The sequence below is a fragment of the Electrophorus electricus genome, chromosome 14 (genome assembly GCF_041902795.1).
Source record: "Electrophorus electricus isolate QZ-2024a chromosome 14, ASM4190279v1, whole genome shotgun sequence".
Taxonomy (NCBI): Eukaryota; Metazoa; Chordata; class Actinopteri; order Gymnotiformes; family Gymnotidae; genus Electrophorus; species Electrophorus electricus.
The window spans coordinates 21,214,414-21,231,645 of NC_137510.1; the positions used below are offsets into that span (position 1 = coordinate 21,214,414).

At 45.5% G+C, this 17,232-nt stretch overlaps 1 protein-coding gene across 5 annotated transcripts; it reads right to left on the bottom strand.

Moving 5' to 3' along the window:
* Positions 1-88: 88 nt before the first annotated feature.
* Positions 89-16,965, bottom strand: gon4lb (gon-4 like b). Of its 5 annotated transcripts, none has more exons than XM_081696148.1 (31): positions 16,840-16,964; positions 16,019-16,245; positions 15,493-15,597; positions 15,025-15,263; positions 14,795-14,869; positions 14,645-14,695; positions 14,491-14,541; positions 14,284-14,382; positions 14,045-14,167; positions 13,637-13,810; positions 12,706-12,919; positions 12,072-12,173; positions 11,797-11,837; positions 11,566-11,684; positions 8,985-9,186; positions 8,810-8,896; positions 8,235-8,403; positions 7,697-7,847; positions 7,083-7,233; positions 6,807-6,923; positions 4,343-6,619; positions 3,767-4,052; positions 3,411-3,574; positions 3,089-3,286; positions 2,767-2,910; positions 2,306-2,620; positions 2,010-2,120; positions 1,579-1,756; positions 1,131-1,413; positions 927-1,029; positions 89-731 (listed from the first exon to the last, which is right to left on the bottom strand). In XM_081696148.1, the coding sequence occupies exons 2-31, from the start codon at positions 16,230-16,232 to the stop codon at positions 618-620; spliced, it is 6,657 nt and encodes a 2,218-aa protein (XP_081552274.1). In that variant the 5' UTR covers positions 16,233-16,245; positions 16,840-16,964; the 3' UTR covers positions 89-617. The 5 variants fall into 5 exon arrangements, 4 of the variants coding, with proteins under 4 accessions (XP_081552274.1, XP_026855800.3, XP_081552275.1 ...); XM_026999999.3 differs by having other exon boundaries at positions 2,010-2,123; XM_081696149.1 differs by lacking the exon at positions 3,089-3,286 and having other exon boundaries at positions 2,010-2,123.
* Between the last annotated feature and the right edge of the window lie 267 nt (positions 16,966-17,232).

Genomic DNA, 17,232 nt, shown 5'->3' on the forward strand with positions numbered 1-17,232 from the left:
TTCACGTCGCTAGTTAAGAATCCCAAACCGCTCCAAGGCTGTTTTAATCGGCACAATAAACATTAACTACTTTAACACATGGAACATATAAATACGAATTAGTTTTATTTCACTATCTTGTTTAACCAGAAAACGTAATTTTCTCAAGCAAATACTTTCTTTCGAAAAGCTAAAACATACATTAAAAACAACCCCTCACAACTAATATAAAAATACTGTACATAGCTGGGACTCGCCCGTTCCTAGTCATTGCGCACGCACAGGCGAATGTAGGCTGGCCTTGTTTAGTGGCATGTGAGTGACGCACCTTGCAGTACCAGTTATTTTGTCCTTTGAAAAGTTTCTCAAGTTTGGTACAAGCAGGTGTCAGTCTCATTCAGTTTGCTGGTGATTAATTGGTCCTTTTTTTCAATTTTGTTAACTCTATGTTGATTTACAGTTTTTACAAAACAAAATTACATAGCCTTCATGTGCCATTAAGTCAAACTTTTTTTTTTTTTATCTGGCTATTTAGAAGCAACGCAAACCCCATGTGTTTGTCGTGCTCCCATAGTTTAACCGTTAGTTTAGCTGGTGTGCTTAGAGTATATCCAAGTCTGTCTGCCATCAAGCTTATGTCAGTCCTGCTCCTCATCAGTAGCCGACTGCTGTTCAATGGCCTCGTCTTCTGAGCTGGCCTGACGAGCTGATGTATGGAAGAGACGCATCAGGTCCCGAAACCTCTTGGAAACCTATACAAAATGGCAAGAGACTTATAACTGCACTGAACATTTCTCTGGGTTCATGGCCACTTTTGTGAAGCATCCTTATGGCCTTATTTTGGCACTGAATAAGTGAGGAGAGCCATTTCTAATGCTGGACCAGAATTTATGAAAATGTACGAAATATTGTAATTGTGGAGTGATGTCCAGAAAGGTGGAAGGTACCTCACTGGCAGTTTTGTTGCCCAGCTGTGCTGACACATCCTGAAAGGTGTCCTGATTGGCCCCTTGCTGTTGACACGCAGTTAGAATGACTCGATCTGCCTCTCTGGTGGGTAGATTCATGGGATTCATTAAATGATCAAGAGTGGTTGGTTTAGTGTCAAAGACCAGGGTGGCACCAGGTTTTACTTAGAACGTAACACTGACCTGGTCCAGAGGACGACCCTCTCTCCGCTGGGCGTGAGGGAGATGTTCTTGGCACACACGTGTGTGTCAGAGGAGGGGCTCTGGCGGATCTGCTGTGCTGCCTCCCTCCCTCCAGACTGAGGAAGAGGAGAGAAGTCTGTGCCCTCAGCTACCAGCCCCACTTTGTCACCACTTGGGGAGGAAGAGTGATCCCTCTCGCCTTCCTCCTCATCCTCTTCATCATCCTTTTCCTCGGGATTTAAGGCGTCTCCTTCATTGCTCTCCCATGTTGGCCTCTCGGCCTCTGATGGTGGAAAAATTTGGAACCACTTCAGACTCATAAAAAAATGTTCTCTACATTACATATGTTGTCTTCTCGCGACTAAATGGCACGAGGCGTAAAATAATGAAATGGAAAGGTTGAGTGTAGTGGATTCTGCAGCCTAAGTGAACACAGAAGATCTTGTACCATGATGGGGACTGCTGGCTCTGCTGCCCGTCTCATCTTTAACTCCTGTCTCCTTCTCTTCCCCTCCATCCTCCCCTCCTCTTTCGCTCTCTTCCCTCTCCTCTCCTCTCTCAGGCAGAGGCTCTGACATTGTGAACGTGGAATCACCACTCTTTGGTGCCTTGGTGCCGTCAGTGCCCTAAAGAGCAAGCACACACACAGACACACACAGACACACACACTTTAGGCATGTCCAAACCTGTGGAGGTTTTCTCATCGTACACCTCAAGCTTTATACCATCACGGCATTTGCCTCAATGTGACCACTAAACGTCCTCAGATACGTTTTGGCGAATAATAAATATGCAGTACGGTTATTTCAATTATCACCTGCTTGTTTAAGTAGATTCAAAAATGTAAAAAAAAATTCAGGCTTGTAGAATGTAACAGACCTTGTTGCCATGGCAATGGGGACAGCCTTTCCTCCTGTGACGGCGATGCTTAGCATCATTACTGCAGTCATGGCAGGGGCAGAGACAGTCCTTCTCTGGCCAACCACAATCCTGCTGACAACACCACAAATGTCACATCCTCGGTCTCCACATAAGAAAATGGGATAAGCGAGTGAGGGCACGAGCGAGGGCCCAAAGGGAAATGAACGCAACTGAATGTGCACTTCTGATAAGTGGATAAGTAAAGAGCACATGAATAATTGAGAGTCTCCTCATGTCCCCACTAGCTTGCTCACCTTGTAGTTCCTGTGCGTGTTCAACTCCTTCCTTCTCCTGCTCCTGCCCGTTATCTGGGCAATCTTCTGCGTCTCCTCCTCCTCCTCCAGATCAGGGAGTGCGACTTCTTCAAAGCCAGCGCTGACCCCTCCAGCACTCGCCAAGTTCATGCCTCCATCTCCTCCCTCCGGCCCACCCCCACCATCCTCAGGCCACAATGCCTCCTCAAACTGCCCCGGTCGTGCCAGCGGCGGGCGCATCTCATCAAAAAACAGCGAGAACTCTCCCTGCAGGTGTGTGTGACCTTTGAGCAAGGTGGCCATCTGCGCTTTAAGCTGACACACACCAACAGAGAACAGGATTTAGAATACAGTTGCTCTAGAAAAACAGTAACATACTCTTAAAAAACATACAAACAAACAAATACAGACAGACAGACATAGAAAACAAACTGAAAGCAGAGCGTACGAACGCGCCTTACCTCCTCCACACCTGTGGGGGTGAGGGCAGATCCAGCCTGCAGTGCTCTCACAATCTTCTGGTAGTGCGAGGGGTTCTCCCCAAAACTGATCTCGAGCTGTCTCAGGAACCGCCTGCTACGCTCAAATGCCTGCTGTTCCTCAAACTGAAGACAAAGAAGCAAGGGGGGGGGGGGGTTTAGTTACATTTCTGGTATAGCACTTTAATACACAGTATTAGTACTTAGTTCAGTTATGCATGCAGTAAGTACAAAAGCAAAACAGAAAAGAACACGACTCGGTCGCAATAAATACTGAGCGAAACGAGGGACGGCAGTGGCGTACCAGTCCACACTCCAGAGCCTGCTCTGGGAGGAGGAAGGCAGCAAAGTCCCTCAACAACTCGGGCCAGTCTTTGAGAAGAGGTCTAAGCTGAGAGAAGAGCTCCACAGCACTGCGGTTCTCCCCGCCCTGCTCAAACTCATAGAGCAGACTCAGGAACTCCTCCATCTTACCTGGAGCGTCCAGCATGGCCTCCCGCACCTGAAAGCCAAAGCGACAGAAACGCTCCCAACAACTTGAAACTGATTTTAGTAATCTGTTGATTGCTGGCCGGCACCTGAATTTAATGTTTGTTTTACAGTTTTTTAAAAGCAGTTCCACTGACCCTGTTGAGGTAGGCCTGGGCAAAGGCAATGTCCTTGCTCTCCCTCAATGGATCGTTATCCAGGATGTGGTCATCATAGAGGAGGAGGAGCTTAGAGGCATCTTTGCTACCCCGATCCTGCCGGCGGCTTCGTCTCAGACTACGTGGGGGAGGGCGACCACGACCTGCCAAAGGCAACGAACGAAATCAGTCGATTCATTTTCTAATAAACTAGAATGAGAAAGTAGAACGAGAGAGAATGAGCTAGCTAAGGATCTCTTTGTAACTGGGGTATTAGCCATTCTTTCTGGCCAAAGGAAGTTAGCTCAGTGTTTGTTATGTAGTATATGAAATAAGAAAAAAGAAGTTAACCCTACCTCTTCCTCGTCCTGTTCCTTTCCCGCTCGTCTGTGGAGGGTCATCCTCTGGTGGTGCCTCTCCTTCAGGCAGTTTTCCTCCCTCTCCTTCCGTAGGCTCCAGTTCCTCACCCTTCATTGCCCCATCCTCCTCATCCTCAGAGTTGTCTTCCTGGGAGTTCTGAGAGATTGGGGAGGTCGGGGAGGTCGGGGAAGTGGGCGAGTTTGGAGAGTTCTCCTCCTCTGAATCTCCTTCACCACATAACCGCCGCTCTGATGCCAACCACGTCAGCTTCTCCATTGTCTCCTGTAGTTGTCAACAGATACAAGACCCATAGTTTGTCATATATTCCATAAAACTCTTCCTAAGATATAAAGCCACAAAGCAAGAGACAGCATTAACAACATCCCACATGTAATTCCTCCCCTCACAATCCAGTCACCAGCAGCCTTCCTACACTCCTGGTGATGGACGGCACACGGCAGAGCTTGGATACTTATTTCTCTTAAAAGTTTTAATGATGTGTGTTGTTTTTATATTTAAACTACTAAGCATAAAGAAAAGGCAGAGACGAAAGTTAACAATGCAGCACAAACCTGCAGTTCAGGCACTGAAAGGACAGATTCCTCTGATGCCGATGACATCACTTCCTCTTCATCTTCATCCTGCGTGAGCTCATCAAAGTCTTCCTCTTCCTCCTCACGCTCTCCATCTCCATCCTTCTCTTCATCGTTTTTATCCCGGCCCTCATTCCCCTGCCTCCGCCCGGGACCGTCTCTCTCTCCGCCCCCTTCTCCATCCTCCCTCCTATACGCTCCATTTCCCTCCCTCTCGCCACCTCCTCCATTCTCTCCATTCTGGTGCCCCCCTCCCCCCTCCCTGTCCTCCCTGTCCTCCCCGTTTCCTTCGGTCTGCCCCTCCCCCCCAGCAGTGGGTTCCTGGCTCTTGGCCCCCGAAGCAAGAGTGAGCAGCCCAGGCAGCTCCCGCCCTTCACCCCTGCTGCTAGTCTGCCCTGCCCTCACCCCAGCAGAAGTTCCGCCACTGCCAGTCTTCTCTTCGTCTTTCCCGGCCAGGCGGCGGCTCTCCTCCCACCCTCCCCTCTGTTCTGCAGGTGCAAGGTTCTCCATGCTGTCCTCCAGCACGCTGTCCAAGGCTTCTGTGCTGTCTGTTAGGCTGCTGCTCAGGCTGGAGCTGGAACTACGTGAGGACTCCGACAGCATGAGGAGAGGGCTGGCAAAAAGTGCGCCCGCCATTTCCTCCCCAGCCATCTCTGCTCCTGACTCCACCTCCTCTATACAGACTTCACCACCCAAGCCGTGCAGGTTTAGTTGAGCAGTTACTCTGCTAACTGCACCCTCTGAAGACAGTCCAACACCACGGCTCGACAAAGCTCCTTCTCTCGTATTTGACATGTTTGACCTGTGAAAAGTCTCAGGTTTGGTTAGTGCAGTTTGATGTTGAGGTGCTCCACTTGTGGCCCCGACTTGCTGTAGCAGAGGCTGCTCTGGAATCAAGCTGTTTTGGGGCACCAGGAGTTGGGGTGTGCCTCCCGGTAAAGCTGCCTGAACTAGCACACAGTGGGAATCATCTGCTGGCGAATCTATAAGAGATGAAGGGGTTTGAGGGTTCATGGCACATTGTGCAGATCCAGTACTGCTGTTTCCAGGCAATAGTGACCTTGAGTTGACATTCACAATGCTTAGGCCATTACTCAGAGTGTTCAGTGAGGGAGTAGTTTGGTAATTTGCCACTGGCAAATTACATACAAGTTCAGTCCTCATCTCACCCTGCCAGGAGTGTTCCTTCTGTTTTACGGTTGGTGTGGCAAGGATTGATTTCAGTTTGACAGTAGCTTGGAGTGGAGGAGAGGGAGTATGTGAGAAAAACACAGGACTAGATTTCAATTTAAATTCAGTCTCTTCTGGTTCCTTAGGAACATCATGGCTTGAGATTCCAACATTGTTGCCCAGCAACAGTGGTCTGGCCAAGGTTCCTAGGTGAGGGAGACTGCTGATTGGTTGAGTGATTGAGAGTTGAGGGGGAGGAGCGGTGGAGGCTTTGACCAATCCATGTGGAGGTACACCAGTGGCGTCCAGAAAGGGGGAAGCAGGCTGGATGATGACCACAGATGAAGCAGCATTTGAGATATTTTTGGCAAAGCTTGCAGCTGTGACCTGGTCCATGGCTGGTCCAGTGTTAGCCAGGTTCACATTAACTGTAGGCCCAGGGATGAGGGGTATGAGCTGGGAGAGCTGAGGGGCTGGATTCAAGGGCAAAGGCTGAATGGGAAGCAGCTTTTTAGGCATGACTGGTTTCTTAGACACCCCTGCTTTCTTCTGTGGAGCTTGCATTACACATGTGGTAACTAGCCCATCACTGGGAACAGCTGGAGCTGGGGGTACCTGCACTACATCCGGAGGCAAGCTCACAGGAGGCTGTGCAGGATTAACACTCCCTAACTGCGGAACAACATATTGGAAGTTGATGGGACCAACACTGCTTAATGGCACTGTTCCATGGGCAGGTGTGGCATCAACCTGGGTCAGCAGGATTACTCTTTGAGAGGAGAGAGGTGCCTGTACTTTGGGCAATACATTAACTATACCTGTAGGGCCTGGAGAGGCTTTAGCCAATGGGGTAAGAACAGGACAGGAGAAACCACGAAGAGGGCGCGGTTTAGGAGGCTGGACAGAATTCTGACGTCTGGATGAAGGATGTAGTAGTAGGGTGAGACCTTTAGGAAGGGATGGTGGGTACTGTGTTTTCTCTGGGAAAATGAAGGTGGGTGAAGTAGGTGATGTCCTTGTATCATATGGTGGTCGCACTTCTGATTGGTTCTCAAACACTGCTTTATGGATGTGCGGCAAACTTTTCTGTTGAGGTCAAGAGATATTCCATTAATTTTCAGTAAGGTTCTTTTGGTGGTAAGCCATTACAAAGAGGGGGGTATAATGCCTGCTTTAATCGAGTACTAATGTAAAAAATAAATAAATAATCTGGGAAATATATATAAGAAAAAAAATAAATACTTTTTTTTTTTTTAAATTAAAAGGACATTACCCGTAGCCAGTTGGGCATGATGTTCTTCTCTCTCTCCACTGGGGGGCGCTCTTCTCCGGGTAAAACTTGACAGCAAGCCACTGGTAGAGCTGGAACAACCCGGTGTTGGCAGTAAAACTGAAGAAAAGAACACAATTACAGAACAAAAAAACAAAAAACAAAAAAAAAATATATATATATATTCCTTTACAAACTCTCTGCTGGCAAATTTGTGATGTAGCCATCACAGAATTAGGTACCAAACAGGTACACAGAAATAGTTTACAGATGAGGCACCTTGATGACATTGTCGGCAGCCCTGCTCGAACACATGTCCTTCACACGAACCCGCAGCTGTTCACGCTTCTTGGGCTGGAGGAGATGCTGACTCATTAAATGGTAGGGGAACTCTGTTTCACTGAAGTGTTTCAGACCCAGAACAATCAGACTAGAAAGAGAAATAGACCATAGAAAAATACAAAAGTAGGACAGGAAGGGGGAAAAAAAAAAAAAAAAAGATTTAGTGCGCCAACGCCACCCGCACCGTTTCTATGATTTAGTGCGTCAACGCCACCCACACCGTTTCTATGATTTAGTGCGTCAACGCCACCCGCACCGTTTCTATGATTTAGTGCGTCAACGCCACCCACACCGTTTCTATGATTTAGTGCGTCAACGCCACCCGCACCGTTTCTATGATTTAGTGCGCCAACGCCACCCGCACCGTTTCTATGATTTAGTGCGTCAACGCCACCCGCACCGTTTCTATGATTTAGTGCGTCAACGCCACCCGCACCGTTACACATAACGGCACCCCCTCATCCTTCATCTCTGAGGAGCGCCTGTCGGGCTATTCGACAGACTATTCAGGAATTCCCCATTTCCCTGTGAAGTGAAAGGTAACAGATTACCCATCCTCGCCCTTTGTGTAGAAGTGCTTGCTGCGGGGGGGTTGCAGGGCTGGGTCCAGGCTGCAGTGAGGCAGTAGCTCTGGGTAGAGGAACACAGAACGTGTGGCGAACAGCCAGGCCAGGTGAGCTGGCAGCAGCGGGTAGGGATGCACTGCACACACGGAGAACACACGTAACGGCTATGTTGCCGTGCAAGCCTTCTTAAGCATTTAGCATTGGCAAAAAAAAAAAAAGAAAAAAAAAAAAGTGATGAAAGCACCACATATTAATTAAAAATGTATAGACATTTCAATGTTCAATTGAGTGGCATTTTTGTGGCACTAAAAAGATATGCACCAAACTTTGCTGGAATTAGTGTAATAAATAAATAAAAGGTGCTATGAACAGAATGAAATGATGCATCAGCTGTTGCTAGGCTACGCTGGATGGTGGTATAAGACACCAGTGCACCCAAGGCCAAGAACAGCCTTGGGTAGGATTCAAGTAGAAACAAAAGCTCAAACAAGGTGAATAACATCGTGTATGTGAGGTGTCTCACCAGGGTGTGATCGTTTGGCTGAAGGGGTGGGTGGAGGAGGCATTTGCTCCAGCTCCTCAAGAAGGTCCAGAGATGCCTGCAGGTTATACACTCTGAACACACTCCTGAACTCAGATACAACCCCCACCCTGAGCTGCTCTGCTCGCTCTGCAAACAACTTCAGCTCCACCTGAAACACAGCCCAGAACAGCCATGCAGAATCTCACCAACGCACTGAACTACATGACTATTTAAGACATGGTAATGGTTAAAAAAAAAAAAGAACTAAAATATGTAAATATTATGCAGAGAGAAGCAAGCTGTAAAAATGCAGGCACAGTAATGTTATATGAACAGTAGATAACTGAACTACCTAAAGCAGTGACATGCCTGTTATGTTTGACAGTGGAAACTACAGCAGACAAAAATCTAATGTGCCCTATTTGGGCATCTCAGAGAGAAATGAAAGTTCTCTCCTCAGATTAGTCAAGATGGTCTACCCCAAGCTCTCCCTTAAACTGCCCTTTTGCACTGATGTAAGACCAGTTCACTTTAACCATGGGTGTAAGTGGAGAAAGTATTTGTTTGATATTCACCAGGAAAAGCTTGGTGGTGCTGGCCTGGCTATGCAGTGCTTCCACAGGGCTACACAGCATGTTCACCTGCGTCAGCAGCTGTATGTGCTGGAACGAACGAACAAATGAAGACACATCTCCAGGTAAGCGTCTACACAATCAAACAGTTATTGTTTGGCCAATCCCTCCTCTGCACCTGTTGGATTTGCTGCTGAAGCCGCCGTTTCTGGCTAGTCGACAGCACCAGGGAGCAGGGGGATGGGAGAATCACCACAGTGGGCCCCAGGGTGATGGGGCTCATCCGGCTCTGGGGCTCACGCCGCTGCTGGAGGGCGTCGAGCTGCTCACGGACGGTCCGCCTGCATGCGGTCAGCATGTGGGCCAGAGGCTCCTCAAATCTGCACACCGCACACACATAGAACATACACATACAAGGGGCTTAATCGTAATTTGGATCTGAATGTTTAAAGACTTATTTTTGTTGTGGTCTTTCTGCACTTCTAAATACATGTGACCATAAGGCCATTATGAGCTGCAGAACATCACCTGTAGGGGGTCTGCTCTCCTACAGTAGAGGGGAACTGTTCCAAATCTACTGAACTGTTCCAAACTGATAAGGCACACACAAATAACAATGACATGCAAATGCTTAGAAAGAAATGGCAGAACACAGTACATCTACCGCATTTTTCATCCAGAATATATAAATGAACTTCACCGATCTAATGCCTCTGTATATAAACTGAGAGAATGTAACACTGGAACATGTACAGCCAAAACATGCGAAGACTGACTTTACAAACTAAACTGAAAATGAACAAAAACACTGCTAGACTGTCAGGTCTGTTTCATTCTAGCACAAATGTGCATTGCAAACAGGAAAACTCCTTGCCATGAAGTCCCCTTTTTCCACCTCTATAGAACATGGAACACACACCCGCACGCATACACACACACCCACTGGCCATTAAGTATGATGGGCAACGAAGCCCGCTCAGCCTAATCGTGCCAAGAGGCAATTATAGCAGAGGTAAATGGGCACTGAGACCAGTGCGCTCACCTCCACACACACACACGGCTGGAAAAAAGTCAGCACAGACGTCAGTGTGGCTCATTAACATTTTGAGTTTCACATCTGATGAATGTTCCCAGAGTTACGTGATGTGCCTTTACGCACATACACACCATTACTGGGCACAATGTACACAGCCCCACTGAAGGCAAACAGCCTCCCAAAGGTTATCACCTGGCCTTATCATGAGCAGTGTAAGGGCACTAAGAGCATCATTAAAAATATGATGAGCATCACGAGTGTCACATCAGGCCTTGGAGAAAGGACCCAAATGATTAAAGTAAGACAAGCATCTGCTATTTTTCTCACTGAAGTGCTATAAAAAAAACTGAACAAAATTAGTTAAACCTTAATGAAAAGTCAATTAATTATTCAATCAGTTCTGATTCAGTTATTTACATACATGTGTGAGGGCACTGAGTGGAGGGGTGCTCACAAAGTGGTGAAAAGGATGGAAGGAGGGAACTGTGTGTGTGTGTGCGCGTGCGTGCCAAGCATACAGCTGCCATCTAATCCAGTAAATGAGGTCTATTCCTGTTTGCTGAACCAGATATGTGCTTACACATACACACACATTTTAGCAGGTAACAGAATTAACATACATAACAGTCTTAAATTTAGCACAAATCCATTCACGCCTTTTTTGCATGAGAGAGAGAGAGAGAGAGAGAGAGAGAGAGAGAGAGAGAGATTTCCAGGCACACAGCTGTTGTGTTCCAGTAAATGATTCTTGTTCCTCTCTACTGTGTCACACCTGGATCCTGCATGTCTCACACTCCCCTTTCAACAGGAGGTATAATTAACATCCTCACACACACACACACACACACACACACACACGTCTGTATGCTCTCAGAAGAAGGTACACACAGTCAGGTATGTACGTGCACGTAGTCTCTGTAGCTCTGAGGTGTTCACACTGTACTCTTGCTCTGCTGCAAGACAGGTGGACACCGTGAGCACATCTCTTTGCCTCCCTACCCAAACAAGACACAGCACCCTTCGGCAGTTCTGTCCCAAAGGGAGGACTCTCATATATATATATATATATATATATATATATATATATATATATATATATATATATATATATATATATATATATAAATAAAAATATAAATATAAATAATACACACACATACTCATATACACACACACTTTTCTAAAGAGTATAATGTTTTAACACCATAAACCTTGTTATTGTATAGGATGAGGGCAAAGCTATGCAAGCATAATAGTTGCTAGTTATATAATGGAGAGCACAGAGGCATTCATCAGCACAAGATCAAGGTCCATCACACCAGACAAGATCAAAGATGCAGACTATGCCTCTGAGTTCAGTGTCTAGTAGCAGGATGCAAGAGCACACACCGAGAGACACAACCAAGTGGCAGGGATCACATACAGAAGCATATGCGAGGTGTATGAGCTGGACAGAATGTGGCAGAAAACATGTTGCTTTGTACTCTGTTAGCTACCGTATAGTTGGAAAAATACTAGACAACACAAAGTGGCCGGATGGTGTACTTTAACAGAATACGTGCCCTGAAGCACACACTCGGACCCAGCAGCAGATGCTAGACAGAGCACTGTGTCAACACACAGAGAGAGAGAGAGAGAGAGAGAGAGAGAAAGAGAGAGAGAGCGCAAAACAGAAAAATAAGTGAAAAAGGAGGAGAGACAGGGCGGGCGAGGCGTGCTGTACCGAATGGCCTGGGGGACGTTGAATTTTGCAATGTTCTGTGATGCTGCCTCTTCATCCCGCTCCTCCTCTTCCTCGTGACCCTCTTCATCATGCTCGTTCATGCCCAATTCATCCTGGAACTGGGAAGGACATAAAAGGTGGCAGGGAGCACAAAAGAGTCATTACATAATAAAAGTCCCAGGTTTAAAAGAGTTTATTGCACGTTTATTGCTCTACTTTAAATGCTCTCACCGTCTCAAACAGTTCCTCCATAAGCTCATTAACTTCCTTCTCTGAATGGGGGAGAGAGAATTTAAATTGATTTATTTTTTATATAAATAAAATATGGGAACCAAATATATGGTTGTTATCTAAATAAAGTCATTCTAAGTTAGAGAGCCATTGAAGTTTTGTGTCTTTAAAAGGTAACTAATGTGAAACTGAAGAAACCAGATCTACATGACAAACACCTGGCAGCATATTTTGCATTAACACCCAAGTAAGAGTGAAGGCCCATCTGAACTCACTAGTGATGCGAACTGCTCGATCGTTGCGGTAGTCCTCCAAATCTGGCTCATCTAGATCCTCCAGGAAGTTATATTCAGGATCGTCATCGTCGTCACCCTCCTCTTGAAAAAAAAAAAGAAAGACAGAAAGAGGAGCATTACAACAGTATGCCCATTAACAGAAGCACAATAAGACACTGCTGATGGGAGTTGTGCTCTGTCCTAGTCAGCTATTTTAAGGTGACCATAACCTGTAGAACTGCGGTAGAAAAAGCGGGAAAGAGAACGTAATAAGAACTGTGTACCAGGAGAAGAAATGGCACAACCACACATGGAGTGGTGATTGACAAAAAGACAAATAGGGTAAAGGTCAGAGGAGTGAAAACAGGACAGAGCAAACAGAGATTGAGCCATCAAGCACCAGGATGTACAAAACAATACACATTAAACTAGAGAAAGCCATTAAGATGTAGAGAGGCTTTCTGTCCCATCAGTGATTAGCCCATGCGGACATTCTTTTAGCACTTCCTCAACCCCATGAAGCTTAAGAATGGGCATACAAAATAATCAGTAAAAAAATGTATTTCTACTTAATAAAAATAAACTACATAAAAACGAAGCCGACTCCCTCGCTCAGTTTTGCATGACCTCTGACCTTCATTGTCCAGCTGCGAGGTCATGAGGCCCTGGAGCCACTGACTCCATTCTCTGTCCTCCAGGGCTGAGATGCAGTCATACATGTCCGGGGTGATGTCAGGCGCACGCAGCTTGGCCTCCAGCTGGTCCAGCGGCACGTCCCTCAGTGGACGCTTGGACCGCGTGCGGCATGCCACCAGGCTCTCCTCTGCATTCTCACTGCTGCTCAGAGTCTGGAGTTGAGGGACAGAGAGTGAGAGACAAGGAGAGGGGAAGACACATGAGGAGTTGAGGAGCTGTTCAAAATCCAAACAAAAGCATAACTAAAATGCCCATTTTAGCTATTCATGCTCTATAGAAGCATGTAAACAAAACTACAGGCAAGCTTGATTAGAAAGATAAACTGCATGGGGCAGATGATATAGGAATAAGAACAAACAGCTCCAAATTAGGAAGGGTTTTTCTGTATTCTAGTACAGCAACTGTAATAATGATTAATCCAAGCTTTTGTACCTGGCTTAACAATGTATTGAATTTAAATTACTGTTTACTTAACTACAAATGCACACATGCAAATAACTGTTGTAAGACTGTGATGACACCGTTTTACATAAAGGTGATCCAACATTGCCACCAATATGTCCAGTCAATATTTCTAAAATGGTTTATTGTTTTTTGCAATTTCTTCTCTGATGATAATGTCATTAACACGCTGAATGACAACCATTTCACTGCGAGTTATACTATGTATGACTATGCATGTGACAAATAAACCAAACTTGAAACTTGAAGAAGGCCATGTACTGACAGGCACTTGTATTTGCTCTGAAAGACTAATAAATAAATCATTATAAAATCAGCAATTATACCAATGCTGTCCACATAGGGCAGAGATAATAAGAACCCTTGTGGACAAGCCCCTCAGGCGGTACATGTAAAACATGCTGTACCTGGTAAGGCTCCATGCACAGGGGACTGAGCTCCAACTCCTCATCCACTGCATGCAGCTTCTCCATGAAGGAGTCGAGGGCTCTCTGGGGCCGGGAGGAGCCACAGGTCTGGGAGGGAGGGGCAGGGGGACCCATAGGCACTGCTTCTACTCTCAGATGTCTCGATGTCCTGGACTTGGGGGTGAGAAAAAAGGCGGTATTTATATGCATCATAAGGCTTCAAAATACTTCCTCAGAGCAACACAGAGGACTTAAGAAAAACAGCCCTCTATGAGATGAAGGTTCCTAATATGAAGACATAAAATGAAAAAGTTCAAAAGCTGACCCCCAAACATTGTGTAAGCACAAAACCAAAGTTCCGACTCCTTATTGTGAAGGACGTTGCGGGGGTTGTAGCACTGAGTGTACCAGCTGAGTAACGCTGTTCCTGTCTTCCTCACACTCCGACAGATCCACGGGTGTGCGAGAGTGACCTCGTCTACTGATGCGTGGTGAAGATGCTGTGCTGTCCAAATCACTCTCCAGAATAGTCTGTGTGTTACAAACACACAGTGAATTGAACTCATGCACCTACAAAGTACCATTAGTATGTTTGCACCACAGATTCTTTAGTAAAGTGGCATGTCATGAGTGGATGGAAGTGCTACCTCCTCTGCAGTCTCATCCTCTTCATCCTCATCAGGGTGATACTCTTCATCAGAGGAGTCTTCTTCATCTTCAAGGGGAATGTCTAAAAACTGTGGGGGCTACAGGAAAAGCAAGATAGAAAGCAAGACAGAAGGCAAGAGAGAGAAAGAAGCTTAGGCTTCTCTCATAAAATGTAAATTGCAACAACTTAATCTACCTTAATCTACCTTAATTTCTTTTGATTTCTTGATAGGGGAGATGTTCCAGGTAGGAATTCCCTGAAAGATACATCAAAGCCACAAAGGGACAGCAAATGAAACACAAACTGAACATGTAGACAAAACACACAACTGCTTGAGAATAAAGAGACACCAAACTCACCACCCCTCTCTCTACAACCTCTTTAAGCTTTGAACGCGTCATCTTGGGCTCCTGTATTGAAAGTATAATTACATAAATCTATATCACACAAATTCAAATGAAGGGCAGCTTCACTTACACCTTCCATATAAACAGTGAAATGACACATACAAACATAGGCATGTCCTGAGTGTCCTTAATGGCTGCTTTCATCATGGCCACTACATGTTCATTGGTGATAACTTCCTGTATGTAAACAAAACACAAAAGAAAAACCACAGGTGGTTACAACCCCAGTGAACATTTCAAAAATGCTTATTCAAACAGACAATCATCAGGATGTAAAGCCAATCAGAACTATTCATCTAAAGCTTGGTAGACTGGAGGTCAGCGGCACCTACATGAATGATCTTGCGTACGTCAACTGAGGTCAGGTTGTGTTGTCTGGACTTGATAGTCAAGTCTCGGTCCAGTTTTGTGAACTCCTCCTCCTCGCTGTCGTCCTCCGGAGCAGAGTCCCCACCAGGCCTCTCACTATCTGCCATCGGACAGTCGTCATTGTCGTTTGCTACGACTGCTTTCTTCGGCTTCCCTCCACTCCTCCTCCTCACGCGCTCCTGCTCCTCACCTCTCTCTTCATCTTTCAGAGAGCATATTGCCAAGGTCAAGAAAGGGACCGAACACCACAGATGCAAACAGGGCAGATGACGAAAGTAAACTTTTGCGTGCCTCCATGTATCCTAAATCATGAAGATCACTGCCTGACTGTCTCACCACACTTACACAAGTTAATTTAATTACTCTCTCTATAGTTTGCAATGAGGCAAATCATAATATAAAATACAGAGACTGTGAAAGGTAAATCTTACCCAGTGTGATGACCAGTCCCAGTTCTGTGTCCTCCTCTGACTGAAAGGGGGATGACATAGCACTGCTGGAAGACTGCACCTCACCATTCACCCCATCAGCAAAACCTATAAACAAACTCACCAGTCACTGTATAGTGGAAGACCCCCACACAACTTAAGGTTAGATAAACTACAGAATGTAAGACGAACGCAGCCGTCTGCTCACAGCAGTCAACAGAAGTTGAGGAAAAATTAAACTTTGACAAGTGTGCCAGTGACAAACATTAACTGAAAAGTCCAAGATCTCATCTTGCTGTGGGCATAGTCATAAACTACAACAGGCTACTATATTTGATCAATCTTGATCATTTATTTCTTTAAATGAAGCAAATGAATGCTATGGCCAAGTTTTCAAAATTGAACTGATACACACAACTTCAGGGTTTCTGACCATATGTGGAGGTCCTGCACTGAGAGGTGAAATCAAGAAACCGAGCCTCACCAAGCTTATACATTAATCACATCCATCACCTTCTTCATGCCGTACCTGGTTTGTCACAGTGATTCTTAAATCTAGAATGCTTTCTAGGAGATAATGAATTCTGAGACTTGTTTTTAGTGGGAGTGGAGATCCTTTTAGATGGACTGAGTGTCAGTCTGCAGGTGCCAAGGTATCCAGAGACAGCATCCCTCTTGAGAACTTTTGCATGTTCAGGTCGAGGCTCTGGGGAGCTGGACTTGCGTTTTCGGCCCGTTTTCATGTCGTCTCAGGGACTAATGTAAAGCAGACAAGTACAAACTGTGGTACTTCATTCATTAATCCAACATTGTAGTGACTTCACCTGGAACATCTAACCTAATGAACCGCAATTATACTCTTACAAAACATTGTTAGGAGACTGTTAATAAAAATTAACTCTCAGTACACATACTTATGTGAACACTTTTACCAAAAAAGCATTTTACTATCCAGTTAGCATAGCTCGCCTAACGTTAGCGTTAATTGTCTGTCAAAAGAAAATGGACTGTATTGTACCTTAGGCTGGCTGCTACCAGCTAGCTAGCTAGCTACGTCTCACTGGGCTCCACGGATATTGGAACGAGATAACTATGATGGCTAGTGACATAGTTATATTGGACAAACATCAATACAGCTATTTGTCCTCGCTAACACATAGCATACATTGCTAGCTAGCTAACGCTAGCTACTTAGAGTTAGCAAACAAGCTAACCCCGTACCTCAGTTAAGGTATCTAGCTAACGTGCAAAGGCTAATCTAGCTATTTAGAATCTAATACAAAGCAACGGGGTACTCTGTCCTAAAGAGTCAAATATGGGTTTATTTCTCAATTCTAATAAATTGCTTACCCTTAAGCAAATATGTGTAGCCATCAGTAGCCAGCTAGTTTATGAACTTAGCCAGCTGGTCCACAACAAACTGACGTTTCGCGGGTGCGACAATCATTTCCTTACCCAAACAGTAGCGCCCCCTACAGGCTAACTACTCCTAAATCCTTGTAGGTTGCCTATAAACTAACTACTCCTAAGTCTTTGTAGGTTGCCTATAAACTAACTACTCCTAAGTCTTTGTAGGTTGCCTATAAACTAACTACTCCTAAGTCTTTGCAGGCTGCCTGTATCAGCATCGTCTGAAATTTGCTAAGAAAACTGTTGATATACAATAGAGGTTAACGATACAAAATATTAACTGTGTGGTACACATAGTCCTTTCTGTACCATGATATGATACATTTTCGATAC